The sequence below is a fragment of the Aspergillus puulaauensis genome, chromosome 1 (assembly GCF_016861865.1).
Source record: "Aspergillus puulaauensis MK2 DNA, chromosome 1, nearly complete sequence".
NCBI lineage: Eukaryota > Fungi > Ascomycota > Eurotiomycetes > Eurotiales > Aspergillaceae > Aspergillus > Aspergillus puulaauensis.
In genome coordinates this window covers 52,829-74,310 of record NC_054857.1, presented here as the reverse complement: position 1 = coordinate 74,310, position 21,482 = coordinate 52,829, and the positions used below count along the sequence as shown (strand labels likewise).

Here is a 21,482-nt window from a genome sequence, read left to right as displayed (position 1 = left end):
ACTGCAAAAATACCCACAGTATCGGGTACCAGATCCTCCGCACTTACCAAGAGGTGCTTGGATGTGAACCACTATCCATGCCCTGACTATATTTATGGAGCACTACCTCTACCATGGGTCAGATATTGACTCTACTTCTCCGCGCAGCCTCAGGCTATGCAACCTTGGATGGCCACTGTTGAACGATAACCAAAGGAGTAAGCTTCATGTTGGTAAATGAGATACGAGTCTCATGTGGTTGAGGATTGTGAAATGAATGTTTCGCAGGAGTAGGTGAGATGTCGCTGATTTTATAGTGTCTCTTTAACACCCCAGCCATATACAGTTTATATAAATGGCATAAATAAAAATGTTAACTAATGACTAGGTAAGGCTAATTGAGCTCTAGTCATGGCCATGTTGCCTGGAGGCTGGATATTTAGGCAGAGCAATACTGGCAGCGTCATAGGGTTAGGGCGGCTTAAGTAGGATATCCATATCAGAGGCGCATAGACTAATGGACGTTTCTGATCTTGTCCGTGCACTGGACGGAGGAGTGTGGGAGAGGGCTAAGCCTGCAGTGCTGCAAATAAAATCATCCCTTGGCGGTCATTATTTCGACAGACACGGTCTCTTTGGCCTCTGCCGATCAGGCTGTAGTTGCAGTTAAATAATCTTAGTACGTCCGTTAGGATATGATCCCAACATCGCTGAGTCTTACGCTGATCCGCCATGTCGGCCGCTGAACATGCCACAACCGTGGCGATCCAACACTCGGCGTACAGACTCTGGCTGGCTTTCGAACTTCCCAACTACGCCAACGATCTCACTCCTGGGCCCCTACTGACGGTGGCTCTCGCTCTCTTCGGCCCAGGGTCCCTCCCAGACCGTCTCATGCGTGCTCTGAATCTGTACACTAATCTACCGTTGTTTGCAAGACCGCGTCTGTGTGTTGATAGGGTCCCATTTGGCGGGCTTATTCCCTCGGTATATGGTCTCATCTTCAGCAATTTATATACCAGCCAGCTCCTCTCTCGGACCAATCGATGCATCACGGACGATAACAAGGCGAATAGTATGGATATCATGGTCAGCTGGCCTGCGAACTTTAATGCACAACCAGAGGTTATACAGAATGTATTCGCGGCTGCGGCGTTTCTAGCGAGCCAGGCCTGGATGCTGGACAACCGGGAGGGAGACCTCCAATTTATACGCTTGGATCCTGGTACAACGCTCCACTCGCAGTGTTTTGGATCAATCATGTACTGTCGGACAGGCATGGAATATAAGAATATAGAGTAAGTGATCGACAGCCGCCAAGGGCCAGCACCAGCAGAGATTTCTCCATTTCCACCAGCGACCAGAACAGCGCACCCAGCCTCCTCTAGCACAACGAGGATAATGCGCCCGATATGTTTGTCCGGTCGCGCCGCCTGCTGCTGATTACAGTCGCTCTGGGTCTCTGCTTCTTTCTGCTCCACCGACCAGCGAATCCGCGAGTGGTCGATCGTCCGCCGCAAGACCACGCTGGCAACAGCACGATAGGCGTAAGCCAGCCACCCCACTCTGTAGTCCGTACGTACTGACTACTGACACTCTCCAGTTTCAACAAATATTCGCCCTGTCGCACCGCCCCTCATGGCGCACCCGTGGGCTCGACGCTGCTGCTAACCTGACGGGGCTGGACATCACCATCCCACCACAGCCCCCCGTGGACGATCGTCTTGCTGAGGCGTTTGCAAGCATCGAGCCCCACATTGTCGATGCGCAGCAGCCAGCGCCCGGGGCAAGCAAGGCATGGCTCGCACATCTGGACTTGCTCAAGCATGTCTACCAGTTGGGCGTTGAAACTGCCTTGATCCTCGAGGACGACGCCGACTGGGACACGGCACTACATCAACAAATGCAAAACATCTCTCTGGCGGTGCGCAATCTGACCAACGTTGCAGAGACCGACTTGACGCCTTATGGTGATAGCTGGGACGTGCTCTGGCTTGGGCATTGCGGCGAACAGTGGGATGACCAGCTCGAGACCGTAGTCTTTGACGACGCCCATGTGAACCCGCATCAAGACTACCATGGCTTCTGGCCGGACGAGCTGGCTCGTCTACCGGATCTCAAGCGGGCAGTCTACTGGTCCTCCAGCCCCGTCTGTACCTTTGCGTACGCTGTCTCCCACGAGGGCGCCCGGAAGATTCTGCATGTGGCCGGCGCTGGCCAGGATGAGGCGTTTGATGTCAAGCTGCAGCACGAATGCCAGAGCCAGCGCCTTGCGTGTATCTCGGTGGTGCCAGAAGTCTTTCACCAGTACTTCCCGCCGCCCGAGTTTGACGTCAAGAGCGATGTGGATATTGGCAACCACAAGAGCAAGGACAATGCGGCGCAGGACGAAGCATTCGAATCGCTTATGGGCTCTACCGAGAACATCGTGTACAGTGCCCGGTGCCAGGCGTTGTGGGGGAAGCAGTGTCCACGTACAGAGGGATGAGATGGCTTTCAACGGAATACATCATCGAGAGCCGCGGAAAGGAACGCGAGCAACATGATAAATAAGATTGAAATGTAGTGAATAATGTAATATAACCTTAGGGCCCGACCCATAGTCAAATCAGGACCTCCTGGTAAATCCCGCAGCCATCCGGACGGCTCGAGTTGCTATATCCTAAGCAGGGCTATAAGCTATACAGGAGCACTGCTATTCTCGGATAAGAAAGACTCGTACTGTTAAGTACGCAGGAGTACTGTCCTGCTATGTCTGGCCATGGTAGATCGTGTTCTACAGAACACATTAGATAGGGGTATAAGATGCCTCTCCTTGGCCTTACTGCTGCCTCTTTACTAAGTCAGTCGTGTACAGCATATTACAGGCCTTGTCTAGCTTAAACGCCGTGTAATATATATCTCTATCTATACTATTTTAATATTCAGATTCCCTAATTAATGCATATTATTAGTGTGATTCCCTTCGATGGTGTTTCTTTGTGGGACCAAGTCCAGACGTTTCTCTCCCCTGGGAATAGTGATCGGTGAAAAGCCAAACCGCCGGGCCGGCAATACGGCGTGGCAAGCTACAGCCCGCTCAGCCTATGACGTGTATATACCTAGATCTCGGGGTTAGCTGCGCCCTCAAGACGATGATCGCAAGCGGAGATGTGAACTAAAATATATATTTTGTTGTTCAATAATATAAATCATACAAGGACATTGGTGACACATCTTCATGTTGTTATAAATAACTAATTTAGGACTTTTAAATCAAGTCATCCATGGGCTAAGTGTTATGCGCCGCTACCTGCGGACGCTGCATAATAGTGCCTCAGGCACACTACGGCCGCCAAGCGGCCGTCACATAACGCATAACCACATATTGCGCCGCTGGTTCTCAGCTAGGAGAACCAGCGATTAGTTCTATTGAATACAGACCTACCTTCCACCAACCACGTATCATGTCTCTATAATCCCTAGAGAGCCGCTATATTAGTATTGCGGCCTCACACTAAGGTAGTCCTGTCCCTCTGATATTATCCTAGAATATATCTAATTAAGCCAAGTTTTATTTTCTTTAGAGAAATACTTTAACTAAAGGCTCTATTAATACTATACCTGATATTATTAAATATTCTGGCTGCGGGAAAGGCTCCACTTAATTATGGTAGGTAGTATGGTTTACATTCTAATCTTCCTAGGTTATCTTCTATTATAATTAGCCTACTAGTAATACTAGTATAGATATCCATGGATATCCGGCATATATCCGTGGATATTGTATGATGATGTATGGGTATCCATAGGCCTTACATGAAAGTAAAAAGTTCTATATATTCATACTACATAATTAGGCTATGAAATTAAGATATACAAGCAGGATTAGAGAATAGAGTTAAAGTAATATAGTCTAAGAAGGCTAAACTAGGTTAATCTAGCAAGAATTATACTAGTATAGATAATAATAAGATATCCATATCATATCCGCATGGATTAGATATAGATAAAGATAGCAATTTAGGTATCTAGTATCCACGCGGGTACGATATAGATACCATTTGCTACCTGATATCCGCGGATATGCCAAAGTTTATACCAACTGTTTGTAATATATTTGAAATGTTCCTGCGACATTGTTACGATTTTCCTCTAGGGAGCTGTTCCAACTATAAAATGACCCAACGATCAAGTTCTCGGTTTCAGGATCCCTGCCGACGGCTCCTGACGTATAAACCAAGCTATTTAGAGCCACTGCCTGCAACAGAAATGGCTCAGGAACGGGTGCCTTTGTCGTTAGAACAACCTTTTTTTTTCTCTTCAGCTTCCATTGCTGTGTTTCTGTCAAGCAGATACTAGCAAATAAAAGACTTGCCATCACCGATGATGCCTACTCAGAGTGGGATAGAAACATGAAGCATTATTACTCCTACCATGCCCCTCCCCGTCAGGTACTCCCAACAGGGTTAACGTGCGATTAAACTTGCTTTTCTATTCGCCCTCTCCTACTGATTTCGGCAGAAATCCCTTTTTCATGGCTTCCAGAACCCCATTCATCCACAATTTCGCCATCTTTTCATAGCCCTCGTTATCCGGGTGTATACCGTCATCCAAGCAACCAATCTGGGGACCGGCGTCACAATTCATGTCCACAAAAACAATTTTCTTCTGCTCATTTGCTTTTTGCTTCGCGAGAGTGCGGAACTGGTCGTTCACGTACATGACGTTTGAGTTAGCCTGCTTGTCTGCGCTGACTATAAGACTAGAGAGAAGGATCGTCGAGTCAGGGGAAGCATGCCAAAGATACTCAAGCAAGTCACCTAATCGGGTCCTTGCTTCATCGAGCTTGAAAGATTGTAGGCAGTCATTTGATCCAGCATTAACAGCGAAGACATGGGGCACTAATTGTGAGGTGGAAATTCGAGCCTTCTTGTCGATTTCGTCGATTCTGAGCCCGGGCCAGCCCTCGTGGTGGCTATTTAGCATCGAGCCTGTTTTGCGCGAGCCAACCATCTGCACTCCGAAGCCATGGTCCTGGAGCAGTTTGAGTAGCGGTCGTCTATATCCTGCGCCAGTGGAAGAGCCAACCCCTTGCGTTACCGACCCACCAAGGGGCATGAGGCGGAAAGAAACGCCGCGACCAACCTGAAGACGTTTATCTAAGAGCGCATAGTCAATAAAAAAAAAAAAAAAAAAAAAAAAAAATCGGCGTAGAATAACTGCGATAGGCCTCTTTTGTTGCTTTGGCATCATGGCTCGACTGCCAGCGCCTGGCTGCCCAACGCAGGTGGTGATGAACTAACCGTTCTGCATGACCGATGAGATATAGGACTGTTGACTAAATTGATAACGGGTGTTTTTTGCTGATGAAGTCTGACAGCCCATGATTCGCGTGTATGGTTTCAAAGCCGCTCGCTGGGGGATCGAAAAAGCATTCGGTGGACGCATGGTGTAGCCATTCACATACATACGTACCCGAGGTCCTGGTGATGCGGGGATGCACGTGGATGGCACAGAGAGGGTAACAATCGCGTTTGGCCAGGTTGGGGACTGATTTTATTGCGCGTTCGAGTATTTAGCTTCCCTGGGTCTGAAGCAATAATAACTTCGGTCATCTGTTCGGCCCCCGAAAAAAGACACCGAGACTTCCGCCCGCCGATGGCGGTGTGCTTAAAACGGTGGGTTACTCGGGGTTGGGGTCATTCCTCGGCGTTGCAGTCATTCCACCGACAGTCGTGCGAGGAGCTCTACCACCCCGGAGGAGAAAAAAAAAAAGTTGAACCAGAATACTCTCTCCTTATCGACTTCGAGATTCGAAGGAGTGCTAGTATAGGCATATAGTAGACATTTTGGAACACTAGGCAGTTCAATTATTGAGTAGAGCAAAGCCTGGATTGACCAAGGTAATCACAAACGAGTGAATGTCAATGTTTGCAAGTGTATTTGAAATCATCCATCTAAACAGAAGTAGCTTTTGACTATTGAGCGAAGCATCTGGTTGGCAATGGCAGTCGCGGGGGGCAACTGTAGGTCACCGGTACCGTTAAGCGCGTCCCTGACTTCTTCAAGCTTGTACCAACGCGCATCCGCCAGCTCATGATCATGCTCAAGTGTCAAATCCTCATGATCCTTGTGGCACTGGCCAATGGCCCCAATCATCAGATTCGCTGGATACGGCCAAGGCTGTGTAGAATGAATAGACACCCGTGAGAGAATCACGCCAGCCTCCTCCCACACCTCTCTCCGGACTGCATTTTCCACGGACTCCCCAGGCTCAATAAAGCCCGCGAGCGCCGAGTATCGCTTTGGTGGTGCGCGCTTACCACGCCCAAGAAGGACTCGCTTGCCGTCGGCAGAAAGGACCACCGAAATAATGGTAGGGTCAGTACGGGGGAAGCATAAGTTTGAAGGTATCGTACGGATGCTGCACTTGAGCTGCAAGTTGGGCTCTATTTTGTTGGAAGAAAGACACACACGCTTCGTGCCCGCATTCACAGATACGGTCAGGCCACTGCAAATACCGCAAAACCTGTTACGGGTGTTCCAGTCTACCAATGAACGTGCCTGAGCATATATGGCAGCTATGGGCAATGTTAGATATGACCAACAAATATGATGACTATAATCCTTTTCTGGAAACATACCGTCTTCACCAGGAAGCGTGTTCAAAACTCGGGTTTGGTGGAAAAATAGCCCTTGCTCTTCCATCGACTTAATCAGCAGACTGGCATCTTGTGGTGCCCGAGACGCCTCTGGAGTAACATCGACTGCGAAGAATGGTGCTCCTGAGTAGATCTTGTATGAGAAGCTGCTCCCGCTATCGCAGGTCCGTAGCCCAAGGAAGATTACAGCTGCGTGCGTATCACGAGCATCAGAGCCTTTGATCAGCTCCTCCTCGGACTGCTTAAAGGTGTCTTCCGGGACGAGTTGGGAGATTTCATCATGTTTCGCATAGTATATTTCGGTGGGAGACCTTGTAAGGGGAGCAAGATTATTGAAGAGGAGGAATTGGGCGGTCGGATGCTTCAAAGCCAAAGAAAGGAATTCGGGCTCGGTTCGCAAGAATGATACACGATTAAGTGGAGAATCTATACATGGTTAATGAGTTGTTCAGGACAGTAGCGTGTAACCCCGTGTGAATACCAGAGAAGTAGTTTACTATCTCTCTGTCGGAGAAGTTATACCCAACGGTCGTATCCGATGTGTTGGGTGTTTTCGGTGTGTACATGTTTCTGACTGGGTGTAAGGGGAAGAGAGAACATCGGTAGGTGGCTAAAGTGAGCTGACGGGGAGTATTGGCTACTATATAAAAGTGTAAGTCTGTTGGCCGGTCAGCATTTAGGAGAGAAGGTCACACCTTATAAACGACCGGTGAGAACACATTTGAGACCTAGCTTGTGACAACGAGAGCAAGGCTTTGCGTACATGTTTTGATATGCATCACAGCGAAGCTATCGCGCGAAGGTCAGTGAGTTGGGACATCTGAAAGAAAGACGCTTAATAACGTACTTTTTGCTGCCTGCATGCCACACATGCCTTTACTCTGGTCGTCATGGTGTGCTGATTTCGGAAAGGGAGACGTGATTATCTCCTGTGGTGGGATTAACATGGGAGAAGAAGACCCCAACACGAGAGAAATCAATTACATGCCGGATCTTAGTAACAAACAGCTGCGTGCGGGGTACCGGTCCCATCAACCGAGATTCATATTCGCGCATCCAGTAAGTTTAGAGGTGGATAAAATCTACATTATGAGGAATTTAAATCCACTCCTGATAGAAGTGCCCCCATCCCTCAATATCCGCAACCTTGACACGGTTTTCGGGTAGCGAGGCGCCTTGATACTTCACTGAGTCGTACTTCTATAAAATTCACACTCGGTGGGTCATAAAACAGGTTTATTTTATAAGTGATGCTGATTGGTTTAAATTTGTGACACTCACCCCGGCGTCTTTGCACATTTTTCGGAGTTTGGCCAAATTGCCCGCTTGCCGCTTCAAAGAATGGCGCCAGCTCCTGTACTGATCCCTTATTAGTTAGTAACAGCGTCATATTTTGGACAACCATTGTATCCAGAAGATAAAAGTCGCAGTCTATCCATTGTAGGGTCTATTCAAGAAATCAATCACCTCAACTAGAGTCTTTCAAGTTGCTTCATAGACTCGGCGCACTGCTTGAAGCCTTTCGATACTATGGAAGCATCATACTGGCCTAACATAAAGCGCACATCAAGATTCTTTATGGCCCAGCTCAATGTACTCGAATCCTCGTAGATTCCAGCAATACCAAACAGTTTTTTATGGTTTTTGCAGGAATTATTAACGGTTTCCAAGGCTGCCCGGAACTGATCACTTTCGAATTGCCCTGATATACCCAAGTCAATGCAGAGGTCGCTAGAGCCCACGAGGAGGACATCTACCCCCGGCGTACTTGCAATCGTATCTGCATTTTCAAGACTCAATCCGGTTTCCATCATGACAATGACAGCCGAGCCATTGGCGTTGCTCTCATCCACGACTTGCTGGACTGGGCGCGTCACCATGGAGAACTGGGGGAGCTGTCCTGTCATTGATCTCTTCCCCCAAGGGGGATATTTTGATATGGACACCGCTGCTTCAGCATCGGCTTTTGTGGGTAGGATATGGCTGTCAGCTTGTGTTGGGTCTCTTGAGTATATAATACACCAGCAGAATCAAGGAGGGAACATCGAACATAGCGCAACATGAGAGGCTATACTTACATCTACTGTCAATGTGTGGAAATATGACGCCCATGGCACCTCCATCGAGGACTTTTTGTACCATTCCATTCCCACACTGGTGGGGAACACGAACGAGGGGTGTAATACCCGCCAGCAACCCCGCTGTGCAAAGCTGACTGACGTTGTAAATAGACAAAGTCGAATGTTCCATATCAATAAAAAGAGCATCGAACCCGGCTTTCTGCGCTATCTGCACCACCGCAACCGATGGTACAACCTTAACACCGGCAGCCTATTGACATAATCAACAATCAAGACCTGCAATACCAAACCGGACATAGCACGGCGCTTTAAACTTTGTTCGTTATTTGAATGTACTTACCTTGCATATATTACTCCTGTCGCGTGGCTGGTAAAGGTTATTAGAGTAGATTGGTGCCATGATTCCGAGAGAAGCCAGAGATTCCGCATAGGAGACCGGGGGATGTGTCACTTGAGGCAGTAAGAAAGGTTTGACCATGGTCTGCGTATGAGGTATTTATAAAGACCGTATTGTAGACCATGAAATCATACGTTTTGCGATATGAATTGAGTTGGAGGGGATGCCCGTACATGGGGTAGTTTGTGTATTTCGGAGTTCGGTCAAAGTACGGCAAAGACGCCGATCTACATCGAAAGGTCTAATGGCTCCTCCGATATTTGACTGACCTACGAATTAATACAGTCCGTAGTGCATGTGACAAAGTCCTCGATGAATCCACAACGCTGGTGGGATAAGCTATCAAAGTGAAGTCCTCCACAAGACCTGAGATTGCGAAACCCCGTGGAAATGGAAACTAGATTATACGGACGACATTATGCGACTTTGGACACGCGCTTTGACAATCCATAGTTTTATAATCCCTTCAAATTCAAGGTTCTCCCAAAGGCTGCTCTATTCTAATCCTGTTGAAGAGGGTTGATATGCCAATCGACACGTCGCAAATGGAGTGTGAAAATTGACATGAAAGAAAAGAACAAAAAAAAAAAAAAGAAATTGCGAGCTACTTAATTTCACATAAAAACAAGCTATCTCTGTCGCGAATAGAACTAAGTAAATCCGCGATAAGTCATCTACCGGTTCAAAGCCATGTTAATGTGAATAGTCTTGGATTGCAAATAACTCTTCAGGCCATCAGGACCACCCTCACGTCCGATGCCGCTTTGTTTCCAACCTCTAAATGGTGACAATTTGTTGGGCACGAATCCGGTATTTATCCCAAGAGTCCCGGCTTCAACCTCTTGGGAAACACGCAATGCACGGGCAATATCTGCAGTATAAATTGTGGCTATATGGCGTTAGTCAGGCCCATGGTACTGGCTTCTAAGCAGGGACCTTACCTCCCAACCCAAACTGGGTGTCATTTGCTAGAGCAATGGCTTCTTCTTCCGTTTTAAAAGTTCTCACACAGAGCACTGGTCCAAATATTTCTTCCGTATACACTTTACTTGCAAGGTCTGGGTTCAGCAGTACTGTCGACTTGAGAAAGTTGCCCAGACTTCCTTGCCGCTCACCACCCGCAAGAACCTCGATGCCTTCCATTTATGAATCCCAGCACGTGGTTGAAATGGGCCTTGTCAGCCAATGGACCGAATGTAGTCTCTGGTAGTGCTGGATCACCCAATTCCTCCGCGGCACTTTCGAAAGCGACTTTGAGCGCTTTGATGAACTCGTCCGCAATATCTTCCTGAACCAAGGCGCGGGATGCAGCGACACAAACCTGTCCCGAGTTCCGAAGTAAGCTTGTACAACTGTGGAACACAGCATTTTCGATGTCGGCGTCTTTGAATATAAGAGCGGCAGATTTCCCGCCAAGCTCAAGTGTAACTTGCTTCAGGTTAGACGTTGCAGCCGCTACCTAGACTACGCGGCCAGTTCCCACTGAACCAGTGAAAGCAATTTTCCTAATATCCATATGACTAGCAAGTGCCGCACCTACTGGACCACCGCCTGTAACAATATTCAGAACACCTGGGGGAAAGCCTGCTTGGTTAAATAGCTCTCCGTACTGATTCACGGCAGTTGGTGTCTTTTCACTGGATTTGAGGATAAAGGTGTTTCCAGCCGCAACAGCTGGGGCTGCCTTCCAGGAGGTCTGAAGGTGGCAACCGTTCCATGCACAAATTCCGGCACAGACACCGAGCGGTTCGTATTGAATGATTTTATAGACTCCATCCTCATCAGGAACAACACTCTCGCCAAAATCCGACTAGCCAAACCAGCATAGTACCGCCAAATGCTAATAGCAGTGATTAGGTTATTCCTCGCTGTTTTCAGCGGCTGTGCCATTGATTGGCCTTCCAGGGCTGCGATTCTGTCGCGATGCTCTTCGAGAAGATCAGCAAACTTGTACATTATAGCTCCATGCTTCAGGCCAGAGGTGTTCTTCCATGCCTGGAATGCAGCCTTCGCAGCGCCGACAGCCTTGTTCACGTCGACCTCATTGGCGGCCTGGCATCTGTTGGAGACCAAAGTTTCATCGTTTGGATTGTATATCGTCAAGGTCTCTCCAGTCGATGAGGGGACGTACTAAATTGCATTAGTTCAGGGGTGGTAAGGGTGACGTAGTATATTCCATAAAGCATACCTTCCCATTGATGTATAAGCCTGTTTGGACTAACATGGTGCAGGTGAAGAGAGATCACGAGCTTGATTGTATTTCTTTGGAATTCGTAGTCATTTGATTCAAGAACATCGAAACTTCAATGCTCCATCTCAGTATTAATATAGTTGACAAAGCGGCACGCGGTTTCGGATTACGGCGAGGTGGCCATCCTTCGGCAAACTTGCAAGCCCATTACTTCGGTGAATCTGATTATGTTTCGGAATCGGATAGGCCTACAATTAGTCTTGAGTTGGAACATCGGAGCACATGCCGCCCCTCGTCCCCGCTTCATTGTCATGAGATTAAACCATGGCCGGTGAGCAGCTCGGCCTATCCGCTACCACTCGTCTCTTGATAGCGAGAAATCTAGAATGAACACACTGACACTGGGCGCAGGTGAGTGTGATCAGTGAGAACAATGATGGCGCTAGGTCTGACCTTGGAAGAAAGTGAGGTGGAATTATAATGGTAGGAGCCAAAGGCCCTACTCACTGGGAGGTGACCAGCCCCAGACTATGAGTACTGAAGCCAATTGGACCGACAGTTAGTCAAGAGCTTCAAGTCTTGCAGATAATAAATGAGCCTTAGATAGCTGTGTTTAATGCGAATTCATGCACTCTTTTCCAAGTTGATCTAGCGGAGACATTTAGACAAATTATATATATTTATTTCGGTGTTTATGGACTAGCGTGGATTCGGAGAGCTGCCATTCAAAGATTCTCTATAACCCTGACAATACGGCAAGAATATCCGAACTAAAGGCCTCCGCGACACCAGAATTCTCTAAACCCTGCCCAGGGTCCGAAGTGAAGGGAACAAACTACTTTTTAAATGACATATCGGTAGTGCGGATGCCGATGCCCCAACCATTCTTCACCATACTTTGCAAATCTGTAATCCCTCTCTCCGCGCTCGCGCTTACCATTTTCCCATATAACATAGCAAATGTTCATAATAACAAGAATAATTGCAATAACCAAAGCTCCGAGGCAGATGAAATTACCAAGTCGGTATTCAGGTCTTGATTAGTTGTCAGGTGAGTTGCTCAGTCACAAGGGGAAGAAGCTAAACTTACGCATCCTTGGGCAGGTAGGAAAATGTCGCAATAAATGCTGCCATGTTTCCCACCGAGACCTGAAAGCCTCCTGCAATTGCCCTTGCCTGCAGTGGTTTTATCTGACTTGTAGTCCACCCTAAAAACAACGGAGTGCAGGGATAGACCCCAGCCGCGATAAAGAATGTTCCACCATATTTCACTTGGGCCTTGTCGCAAACTATTAGGATTATGTATCCTATCAACGATAGCAAGCAACAGCCGATAATCAGAGGTCCTTTAATCTTTATACGGTCGGACAAGGCTGCGAATGCCAATACCATCAAGAAACCGGCGAAATTCGGCGGGACACTGAGAAGCTGAGACACCAGCGTGGAGTATCCCAAAGCGTTGATGATCGTAGGTAGGAAGAATGCGTAGCTCTGAATATTTGATGAGTTAGATATATCCAGGCCAGGAGATCGGGTTCCGGAACAACATACATATAGGGGAACGATGATCGCAAGCCATGCCAATGAGGCCAAGATTGTGTTTCCTTCAAGTATACCAATTTTCACCCAGTGCCAGTGGAACCCGGTCTCAGATTCGGCTGGCTCAGATTCTGGTCCTCCCGAAGCTTGAACGAGTCTATCCTGGGCTACCTTTCGCTCCTCTTCGTTAAAGAAGGGAGATGTTTGCGGTGAATGAGGCAGCCAAATCCAGGTTAGTAGGCGGAATAATAGTGTCGCTGCGCCTTCAACGAAGTAGATCCACGGCCACGCTTGAAATTGAAGCGAATTAGATATGGATCTGTGATAAAGGCACGTTGTGAAATGAGGAAGTTACGAAGTTACTTACCACGGTAGTTTCCGACTTCAATCCTCGTCAAAGCACCAGCAAGGAGGCCACCGAAGGCGCCACTCAATGGAGACGCTGAATAGAAAAGCGCAATCCTAAACACAATTTGATGGCGGGGATAGAACATTGACAGGTAAAGCACGATTCCTCCTGTTATACCACCCTCGAAAACCCCAAGCAACAATCGCAGGACAACGAGCGAGGCGAAGGATCTGACGAAGCCGAAGCATATTGTCATCAAGCCCCATCCGACTGCCAGTCCAGGTAGATAATGACCTGGTTTTAGAATGATCAAAAGCCAGTTGGATGGGATATCAACCAGGATATAAGAAACAAAGAAGACTGTCAAGGCAATATTGAACTGATTACCCGTCAGAGATAGGTCAGTCAATAACCCATCGATTTTGGCGTTGCCAATACTGGTGCGATCCAAAAAGCAGAAGAACCACAATCCAAAAAGCCATGGCAAAACATGATAATCTATTTTGCGTGCAACGCGGCGTTTCAGACCAATTGATATCGATGTCTCGCTTGGGGCCTCATCAATGTGCTTGATATCGATCTTTTCTTCCGGGACGGCCATTTTAATAATTAAAGATAGACAACTGGATGGAAAATACAAGAGAACACAACATTCAATTTTGATACTGTGGCACTGGCATATTTATCTTATTTTTCTTTTCCCCCAATCTCCCGGAGGCCAAGCTTCCTGCACCCCAGACTTCATTCCTCTGCTTACGAGTCATGGAGTCCTTCTCTTACGCTTAATACCAGCATACGTTCATTGGCCAGTTAGTAGGCTTAGGTTTGATGTTCTGGCATATGACGGAGACTCCGTATCGGTGAGTTTGCACATAACTCGGAACTCCAAGGCCGTTTATTTTCCCCGGTTCTGGGAGCATTCCATGTCGCCAAAAAAAGAATTACTGACGGCAAATGCGCAGATTGTTCTCGGAATTCCGATATCACACAATAAGAAAGAATGAATGAATGTTATAAATCTGATTACTGAAGTCATAATCGAGCGCCTTTCAACATCAAAAATCAAACAATCACACAATTCATACCTCCTTCAATCAGTTGAATTCACACCACTCATTATGATCGCCAAACCATTGCCTGAAGTTGATCATTTCAACGCTGTGAAGCCTACCAAGGCAGATGTTCCATATGTCTCCCTCAGTCAGGTGGATTTATCCAAGTACAATCAAGGCCGTGAAGCCCAGGAGGCCCTCGCGAAGCAAATCAAACAGGCCATGTCAACTCAGGGATTCTTTATCCTAATAAACCACGGCATCACTGTGGAAGAAATCACTCGCCAAGTGGACATTGGCCATACCATTCTCGGTCGCACTTCGGATGAAGAGAAGTTGCGCCTGAAGGCCCCGATCATTGAGGAGGGCTCCTATTTCGGGTTTAAACCTATGGGCCACTGGCGCAACAAAGGCGCCGTCCGCGATAAGATCGAAAACTTTAACGCTTACCGGGACTTGACTTTGCGAGAGCAGCCTAAGGCTTTGGAGCCTTACCGACCGGAGATCCAAAAATTTATCGACGACTGTCACAAAAGCATCCTTCACAAGATTCTCCACTTGTTCGGAATCGCTCTCAAGTTGGATGATGAGGAGTACTTCGTCAAAGCATTTGATTATAAGAAACATGACGAGAGCTGGCTCAGATATATGGAATATTACGATGATTACACCGATGAGGAGCGCAAGGCTACAGGTGGACAGTGGCTGGAAGGCCACCGGGACCTGACAGCTCTGTCCTTTGTCTTCAGTCAGCCAATGGCTAGTCTACAAGTTCGCGATGTGGATGACAATGCTGAATGGAAGTACGTTCCTCACATCCCCGGTGCAGTCATTGTCAATGCCGGAGAGATCATGCAATGGTGGACAGGAAACTACTTCACGGCAGCTATCCATCGCGTGCATGAGCCTCCACAGGACCAACGCGGACACAACCGCTCCAGTGTCTTTTACTTTGCTGTTCCCAATGATGATATAGTGATCAATACACTCCTGGATCAGAGTCCAGTGCTACGGGAGGCCGGCGTTGAAATAGCCCATGAGCCTGAGAATGCACCAACTTCCAAAGAGTGGTGTAATGCGCGAATCAAGATCACTCGTCGTGGTACTGTGTGGGATAACGCTAAGGCGGAAGATACTGTGGTGACTGAGAAGGTAGGCAAAGTCACTACCAAGTGGTTCCGGTAGGGCATATACGGCCTTCCAAAGAAGCTCACATATGCTTGGAACTATGCCTCTGGTGTATGTATGCACGGGTGTAATGTTCCATTTTAGCTAGTTTGTATTCTATTCCTTGCTGTTTATAAGATCGCTTACACTACCAATAACATCATGTTTTTTGCTTTGCAGAATACAACTAGATCAGCTCCCGCATCAGTGTTATAGGTAATCTCAATTCCGGGGAAAGAAAGCTTCCCATGCATGCAATGTACTTCTTATAACCTAAAATATAAATGTGGAGAATAGATTTTACAGTAATCTGTCTCACAGGAAAAGAAAATAAGCGTGAAGGCAGAGGAAGTTAGTGTCAAAGCCACATTTCAAATTCACATATCTCTCATGATGTTTTCTTCTTCTTTCCCCTTGTTATTTCCTAATACTGATGATGAATGGACGCATCATAATTTTCATCAAAAAGGTACTAAACATGAGCGGGAAAAGAATGATCTTGCAGCAGGAATTAACAGGTCTTAAGTACTAAATATACCTTCTATTTGCTGATCTTACGTTTAATCCATGGATAATCTCATTTCGGTGTAACCTATCAACAACCATCACAGTGAATTGATATACTTGAAAACAATGGAAAAGTCCTTCGTCCTAGGAGCCATTGCAGCTGTGGCATCATAAATCTCCTCCGCACGATCACCCAAAGGCATCTGAGCACCAGCCTCCTTCGCAGCAGTGATCGCCAGGCGTAAATCCTTCTGCATCAGATTTAGTGCAAATCCGCCATCATAGTCACGGCTGGACGGTGCTGTGTCCAGAATCCCAGGGATGGGATGGTTACAATCAGTTGCCCAGCTTTTACCAGTGGCTGTGTTCATCAGGAATGTAAGAGCCTCAGGGTTCATGCCCCACTTCATGGCCGCATTGAAGATCTCTGCCGCGGCGATTGTGTTCAGGGCTGTGGCGTAGTTATTGGCGATCTTGCCGTTAGAACCCATGCCTTGGGGCCCCATGTGCCAGAATTTCCTGCCCATCTTTAAAAGACTGGCTTCGGCTCGTGGGATCATATTCTTGTCGCCGCCTACCATGAAGACTAATGTGCCGCGCATGGCGCCGACCTGACCACCAGACATTGGTGAATCCAGGAAGTGAGCAGCCTCATTACTGTGGACAAGATTGGCTACTTCGATAGAAGTGTTTGCGTTGATGGTCGAGGTGTCGATCAAGAGACGAGAATCCTGTGTTGGGGGTTTGGACAAAGGTCCGGTGTTAAAAATTTCCAAGAAGACGCTCTTAACATGTTGAGGCTCCGGAAGTGCTGTGAATATATTGTCCTGCGTCGTGTCAGTAATAAATTAGTCGTGGATCTCTCATGTAAGACAGAGCCTCTGGATAGCACATTGTCACTGGGACTTATATTGCTTGAGGAAAAGCCAAGGGATTGTTTGTGACTTTCTCACTGACTTCTCTACAAGTTCGCGCGCACTTCTAGCTACTTCAACCCTTGCAGGGGCAACTTCATTGATAAACTTCCAGATTGCCTCCTTGTTTAAATCGAACACCGTAAGAGTATCTTCTGCAGAGAGGTTGGCCCTTAGGTTTTTGGCCATGTAATATCCTGCCATGTCAGGTCAGCCCTTGCCATCTTCGAATGATTTGATGGAGCAATTTACCCATGGCCCCAATACCAATGAATCCATATGCTTGTCGAGGCATGGTGATGCTGTTTAACAAGTGTTTGGGAAGTCAGGTTTGAAGAGAGGGTCTGAGAATATTTGATTGATTAGTTTGGAGTCCCCGGGGCGACTTACGGGTAATATATGCCACCCCAATAAGGCTCATGTCGAGGCATTGTTACAATCTGACCATTTCCCAAGCGGGGAATTACAAGATACGACATGCCTCCCGCACAACGCAAGGCGACGCAGGTCCGATTAGAAGCCCGCAACTCCGAGGTCTGACAATTCACCGAGACATACAACCGAGACTTAACAGCTCTACCAAAATGTTATTGAGGTCATTAACTCAGCAGTTAATTCATTCCCAAAGAGGGCATTTTCAACGCCCGGCGCCATCTTTTCGTGCTCGGGGGCTTCGATCTGATCGCAGCAAATTCTGGCACCGATCTCAATGCACTACAAACTACATGGTATGGCCCAAATCGAGTCTTAAATCTCGCAGCACCTTTTGGTCGTGGAAGCTAGTATTGCGAGTGTTCACAGGCGCAAGGATTAGGACCGGACATTGTATATGCTTCATGAGCGGTCGAACATCGAGGCTGCTGAGAAACTCCGCATATCGCGCGAAACCCTCCCCTGTCGCCAGCTCCGCCTGATCCAGCCACCACGTTTGATATTCAAGGTCGGCCTGCCCAATACCGCCGGGCATGCCTGCCATACTCTCGTTGAAGCGCCGAGCTCCGAGCTCTCGGCACGCAGTAGGCCAGTCTCTGTATCCAAGTGCCCAGCTTCGCTTCGCTCTACAGAAGAGATTGATCTTCTCTGGGAAAACATGTTCCAGCTGCCAAACAGTCTGCCGCCGTGTCGTCTGATGGACCAGATTGGCCTCGATACAGTGGCGTTTATTGAAGACAATTATATCCAGGAACGTGGGCTAGATGGCCGCATGACAGTGGATTGGCTTCGAGAGAACTACATTAACCAAGGCAGACTCGGCCTCAAGAGTGAAAAGGGCGGATTATACCACACTGCCCCGACAGGAACCATCGCCGACGGACACGCTCAGGACCAGGATGAGAAAGCCCAACCGGCCCTATACCTGCTTGATGTCGGACTCGGCTCCAACAACGGACGGATTTCAGACATCCCAACCGCAGGGCAGATCCTACGATTCGAACCAAGCAGGGCCAAGATGACCACGTTGGTCAGTGGCCAGTCCCTGCCTGATGGCATTGATATTTCGCGCTCCCAAGGCCGATTGTTCTGGACAAACATGGGCCACGCAACGTCGACCTATGATGGCTCAGTCCACTCGGCGAACATCGACGGGTCCGATGTGAAGACTCTACTCATGCCGGGGACGGTGCATACACCGAAGCAGCTCATAGTGGACGACAAGTCGCGGAGGGTCTACTTCTGCGATCGCGAGGGCATGAGCATCCACCGTTGCGCCTTTGATGGGTCGCAGCATGAGATCCTTGCCCGCACAGGTCGGCTTGATTCAGCTGAACATCGAGGCGACATGATCAAATGGTGCGTTGGGATCGCCATCGATACTGTCCGCGGATATGTGTACTGGACGCAGAAGGGGCCCAGTAAGGCTGGTCGAGGCCGGATATTTCGGGCGGGTATTGACCTGCCTGCTGGCCAGACTCCTGACAGTCGGACTGATATTGAGCTGCTGCTGCAGGGGTTGCCAGAGCCAATTGACCTGGAATTGGACCAGGAGTCGCAGCAGCTGTATTGGACTGATCGTGGTGAGCACCCCCTGGGATGTTCGTTGAATCGCGCGGATCTGAGTGGATTGACCAAAGCTGGCGGAACAAATGCCGAAAAGGAGATTTTGGCACGCCATTTCAATGAGCCCATTGGACTGAAACTGGGGAGTAAGGGAGAGATATATGTCGTTGATCTTGGGGGGAGTGTCTACCAGGTCAAGGATGGAAAGAAGGTTCTGCTATGGAACGACAATAGGTGCTACACGGGAATCTCTCTGTAGATACCAATTGAGGGGTAGTAAAGAGCGTATTATAAGAGCCGGCTCCGAGGAATGAGTTGATGTCTAGAAAAAACTAAATATAAGGTATTAGTACATAGAATATATATCTTGATCCGGCGTTACACTTGGAATACATTTGTAACTATACCTAATAGACCTACAGTATCAGCACCAAATATATTGCCGAAATTACAACAGTAAGCTACCGAATCCCCCAGGTTCCAAGGTAATTAGCTAGTTAAAGTCTAACTGTCCTAACGCACCTGGTTCGGGTGGGCCTGTGAATACTAAAGCCGACTGTTAGTGACGTGAAGAGGAAAGGGTGGTGGTGCTTACTTGTCCTTGCGTGAAAAAAATACCATAGGATGCTCAGCACGATCAAACCAACAAACACCACAGCAGCATAGCTCATAGAGGCTGGGGTCACCGGAATACTGACTGGCATACAAAATAGAACAACCTGGAACAGAATCCAAGCCAGGGCGACCGAATTAACGGCCAGGCCAAGATGATGTGGCAATTTCCAGCGAGCTTTATTGACCTCCTGGCGCCCGGTGAAGATACTAATAGCTAGCGGGACACCGTAGGAAGCTGCAAGAGCAATGACACCAACGGATGCAAATGCTGTGAAGGCACTGCTGCTTCCAATGTATATAATTCCCAGTAGCATTTCCACAACTGTCACTAGCCCTAGTGCAGCGAGCGGTTGACCGTAGATTGTCCGAGACCACCATGCGGACAAGGGAAGGGCATTGTCCCGTGAAAAGGCCCAGGTGCATCGGGACGCGGTCGTGGTGATACTGATTGCACAGAAAAGAGTAACAATAAGGACTAGAACCATCAAGAACATGGTCACGGCATTTGAACCTGTGACGGCGAGCAGAATAGTGGGAAGCGGCTGGTTGTAGACGGTTTCAGCAATGATATCTCCCACTGGTGGAAGGGTGAAACATATGGGCAGGACGAATAGCAGACATATCAGCCCGCCAATCCCTGGAACTAGACTAATGGCTTGGGCAAGCTGGATTTCTGGATCGGTACACTCCTCCGCCATAGATGTGGCCATGCCGAGCGCCGAGAACGTATACGCAGGAGGCAGCAGGCCGATAAAGAATCCGAAATTGCCCCAGCCAGACAGGCTCGGATCGAAATGACCGAGTGCGTAGGATGCAGAATGTCTCCCGGCTTTTGCAGTGGCAGAAACAGCTATTGCGATGGCCAGTGTGGTGATCAAGACAAACGTGGCTGCGACGGTATCGACCAGCGGAAGCAGGGAATTGCATGTCGAGCATATCGCAAACGTTAGAAGGCATGTTAGCCAGAATATCAAAAGGACCTGCCAAGGTGATGGCTCCCATGTTGGTTCATAGATTGCCACAGTCGCCATCAACATGGAAACGAAGCCGAAATTGACGGATAATGTGATGGTCCAGTGGCCTATCAACCAGAGCCAGCCTGTTGTAAAAGATAGGAATCGTCGTTTACTCCGCTCGAGCTTCATCAGTCTGTATGACCAGTAGTAAACACCAGATGAGGCGGGATATCTCGACGCGAGTTCTGATAATGACAATGCCAGACAACAATCGAGCACCAACACTACTAGAAGCCCCACGAAGATTGCCAGTGGACCACCTCCATATACGGCGTTCAGTAGAGAGCTGCCAAGGCCATAGGGGACTGCTGTGATTGACAAGGAAAGGAAGAGAATCGTGGACATTCGTCGATTCGGCTGCAGTTGGGCTTCATACCCAAGTCCTGCATCCCTGACGCTACCAACATTAGCAGACTCGATGCGGTCCAGGGGGGGGGGTTCCCTCTTCTCGGTGATCGACATGGTGGGCTGGAAGGAGGTGGTAAGATGAGAGGCAAGAAAGAAAGTTGACAATGGGGAGTGCCCCATGCCTTGTCAATAGAGGCATTATATGAACGAATGTCATCCAGCGCAAGGGTTCCCAAGGTGCAGAGACTGGAAGAAAGCCCATATCCATGATTAGAGGGGGCAATGATAACTAGCTGGATGGAGAAAGTACTGGCAGCTCCTGAATGCGGGGGAGGGGATAAAGTACTGGGAAGCGCAACCTGCCGAAGACGATGCACAGTGTCTAGAGGTATCAGCAGCATGGGGATGTGGAGGGGTTGCCAGACCGGGGATATCACTTTGCACGGACCCTCCCCGGACTCGGATTGTCAACATCGCTTATATGTGCCCGGTTAGGACCTCTAAGCGCGCGATTCGCAGCACTGAGAATATTCGCTGCCACTCGCTACGAACGTATCCCCTATGTTATGGGGCCCAGGACGTCCAGACAACACTGTTAAAAAGTGGTCTTAAAGATCGTCAGAAACAGAGATCCGAGGCAGCGCTACGTACAGACACATACTTGCTTATTGTTTGATCTGCCAGA

General features: G+C 48.2%; 12 protein-coding genes across 12 annotated transcripts; 4 read left to right on the top strand and 8 right to left on the bottom strand.

The window, feature by feature from the left end:
- Positions 1 to 711: 711 nt before the first annotated feature.
- Positions 712 to 1,281, top strand: APUU_10032A (uncharacterized protein; the record flags this gene model as incomplete). The annotated part of the gene is made up of 1 exon (XM_041699485.1): positions 712 to 1,281. The coding sequence occupies one exon, from the start codon at positions 712 to 714 to the stop codon at positions 1,279 to 1,281; it is 570 nt and encodes a 189-aa protein (XP_041549398.1).
- A 110-nt stretch (positions 1,282 to 1,391) lies between these two features.
- Positions 1,392 to 2,467, top strand: APUU_10031A (uncharacterized protein; the record flags this gene model as incomplete). The annotated part of the gene is made up of 2 exons (XM_041699374.1): positions 1,392 to 1,526; positions 1,583 to 2,467. 2 exons carry the CDS (start codon positions 1,392 to 1,394, stop codon positions 2,465 to 2,467), a joined length of 1,020 nt encoding a protein of 339 aa, XP_041549397.1.
- A 1,985-nt stretch (positions 2,468 to 4,452) lies between these two features.
- Positions 4,453 to 5,430, bottom strand: APUU_10030S (SGNH/GDSL hydrolase family protein; the record flags this gene model as incomplete). Its single annotated transcript, XM_041699263.1, has 2 exons — positions 4,453 to 5,120; positions 5,265 to 5,430. 2 exons carry the CDS (start codon positions 5,428 to 5,430, stop codon positions 4,453 to 4,455), a joined length of 834 nt encoding a protein of 277 aa, XP_041549396.1.
- A 480-nt stretch (positions 5,431 to 5,910) lies between these two features.
- On the bottom strand, positions 5,911 to 7,189 carry NPY1_1 (NAD(+) diphosphatase; the record flags this gene model as incomplete). Its single annotated transcript, XM_041699151.1, has 3 exons — positions 5,911 to 6,542; positions 6,606 to 7,049; positions 7,105 to 7,189. The coding sequence occupies 3 exons, from the start codon at positions 7,187 to 7,189 to the stop codon at positions 5,911 to 5,913; spliced, it is 1,161 nt and encodes a 386-aa protein (XP_041549395.1).
- A 906-nt stretch (positions 7,190 to 8,095) lies between these two features.
- Positions 8,096 to 9,104, bottom strand: APUU_10028S (HpcH/HpaI aldolase family protein; the record flags this gene model as incomplete). The annotated part of the gene is made up of 3 exons (XM_041699040.1): positions 8,096 to 8,586; positions 8,702 to 8,954; positions 9,045 to 9,104. The coding sequence occupies 3 exons, from the start codon at positions 9,102 to 9,104 to the stop codon at positions 8,096 to 8,098; spliced, it is 804 nt and encodes a 267-aa protein (XP_041549394.1).
- Positions 9,105 to 9,775: 671 nt separating this feature from the next.
- APUU_10027S (aldehyde dehydrogenase family protein) lies at positions 9,776 to 10,244 on the bottom strand (the record flags this gene model as incomplete). The annotated part of the gene is made up of 2 exons (XM_041698929.1): positions 9,776 to 9,990; positions 10,043 to 10,244. The coding sequence occupies 2 exons, from the start codon at positions 10,242 to 10,244 to the stop codon at positions 9,776 to 9,778; spliced, it is 417 nt and encodes a 138-aa protein (XP_041549393.1).
- A 471-nt stretch (positions 10,245 to 10,715) lies between these two features.
- APUU_10026S (uncharacterized protein) lies at positions 10,716 to 11,325 on the bottom strand (the record flags this gene model as incomplete). Its single annotated transcript, XM_041698818.1, has 2 exons — positions 10,716 to 11,231; positions 11,290 to 11,325. 2 exons carry the CDS (start codon positions 11,323 to 11,325, stop codon positions 10,716 to 10,718), a joined length of 552 nt encoding a protein of 183 aa, XP_041549392.1.
- A 1,053-nt stretch (positions 11,326 to 12,378) lies between these two features.
- On the bottom strand, positions 12,379 to 13,781 carry APUU_10025S (uncharacterized protein; the record flags this gene model as incomplete). Its single annotated transcript, XM_041698707.1, has 3 exons — positions 12,379 to 12,783; positions 12,844 to 13,121; positions 13,199 to 13,781. The coding sequence occupies 3 exons, from the start codon at positions 13,779 to 13,781 to the stop codon at positions 12,379 to 12,381; spliced, it is 1,266 nt and encodes a 421-aa protein (XP_041549391.1).
- A 517-nt stretch (positions 13,782 to 14,298) lies between these two features.
- On the top strand, positions 14,299 to 15,417 carry APUU_10024A (uncharacterized protein; the record flags this gene model as incomplete). Its single annotated transcript, XM_041698596.1, has 1 exon — positions 14,299 to 15,417. One exon carries the CDS (start codon positions 14,299 to 14,301, stop codon positions 15,415 to 15,417), a length of 1,119 nt encoding a protein of 372 aa, XP_041549390.1.
- Positions 15,418 to 16,004: 587 nt separating this feature from the next.
- On the bottom strand, positions 16,005 to 17,115 carry APUU_10023S (uncharacterized protein; the record flags this gene model as incomplete). The annotated part of the gene is made up of 3 exons (XM_041698485.1): positions 16,005 to 16,733; positions 16,860 to 17,017; positions 17,073 to 17,115. 3 exons carry the CDS (start codon positions 17,113 to 17,115, stop codon positions 16,005 to 16,007), a joined length of 930 nt encoding a protein of 309 aa, XP_041549389.1.
- A 534-nt stretch (positions 17,116 to 17,649) lies between these two features.
- On the top strand, positions 17,650 to 19,077 carry APUU_10022A (uncharacterized protein; the record flags this gene model as incomplete). Its single annotated transcript, XM_041698374.1, has 1 exon — positions 17,650 to 19,077. One exon carries the CDS (start codon positions 17,650 to 17,652, stop codon positions 19,075 to 19,077), a length of 1,428 nt encoding a protein of 475 aa, XP_041549388.1.
- Positions 19,078 to 19,331: 254 nt separating this feature from the next.
- APUU_10021S (uncharacterized protein) lies at positions 19,332 to 20,911 on the bottom strand (the record flags this gene model as incomplete). The annotated part of the gene is made up of 2 exons (XM_041698263.1): positions 19,332 to 19,364; positions 19,466 to 20,911. The coding sequence occupies 2 exons, from the start codon at positions 20,909 to 20,911 to the stop codon at positions 19,332 to 19,334; spliced, it is 1,479 nt and encodes a 492-aa protein (XP_041549387.1).
- Between the last annotated feature and the right edge of the window lie 571 nt (positions 20,912 to 21,482).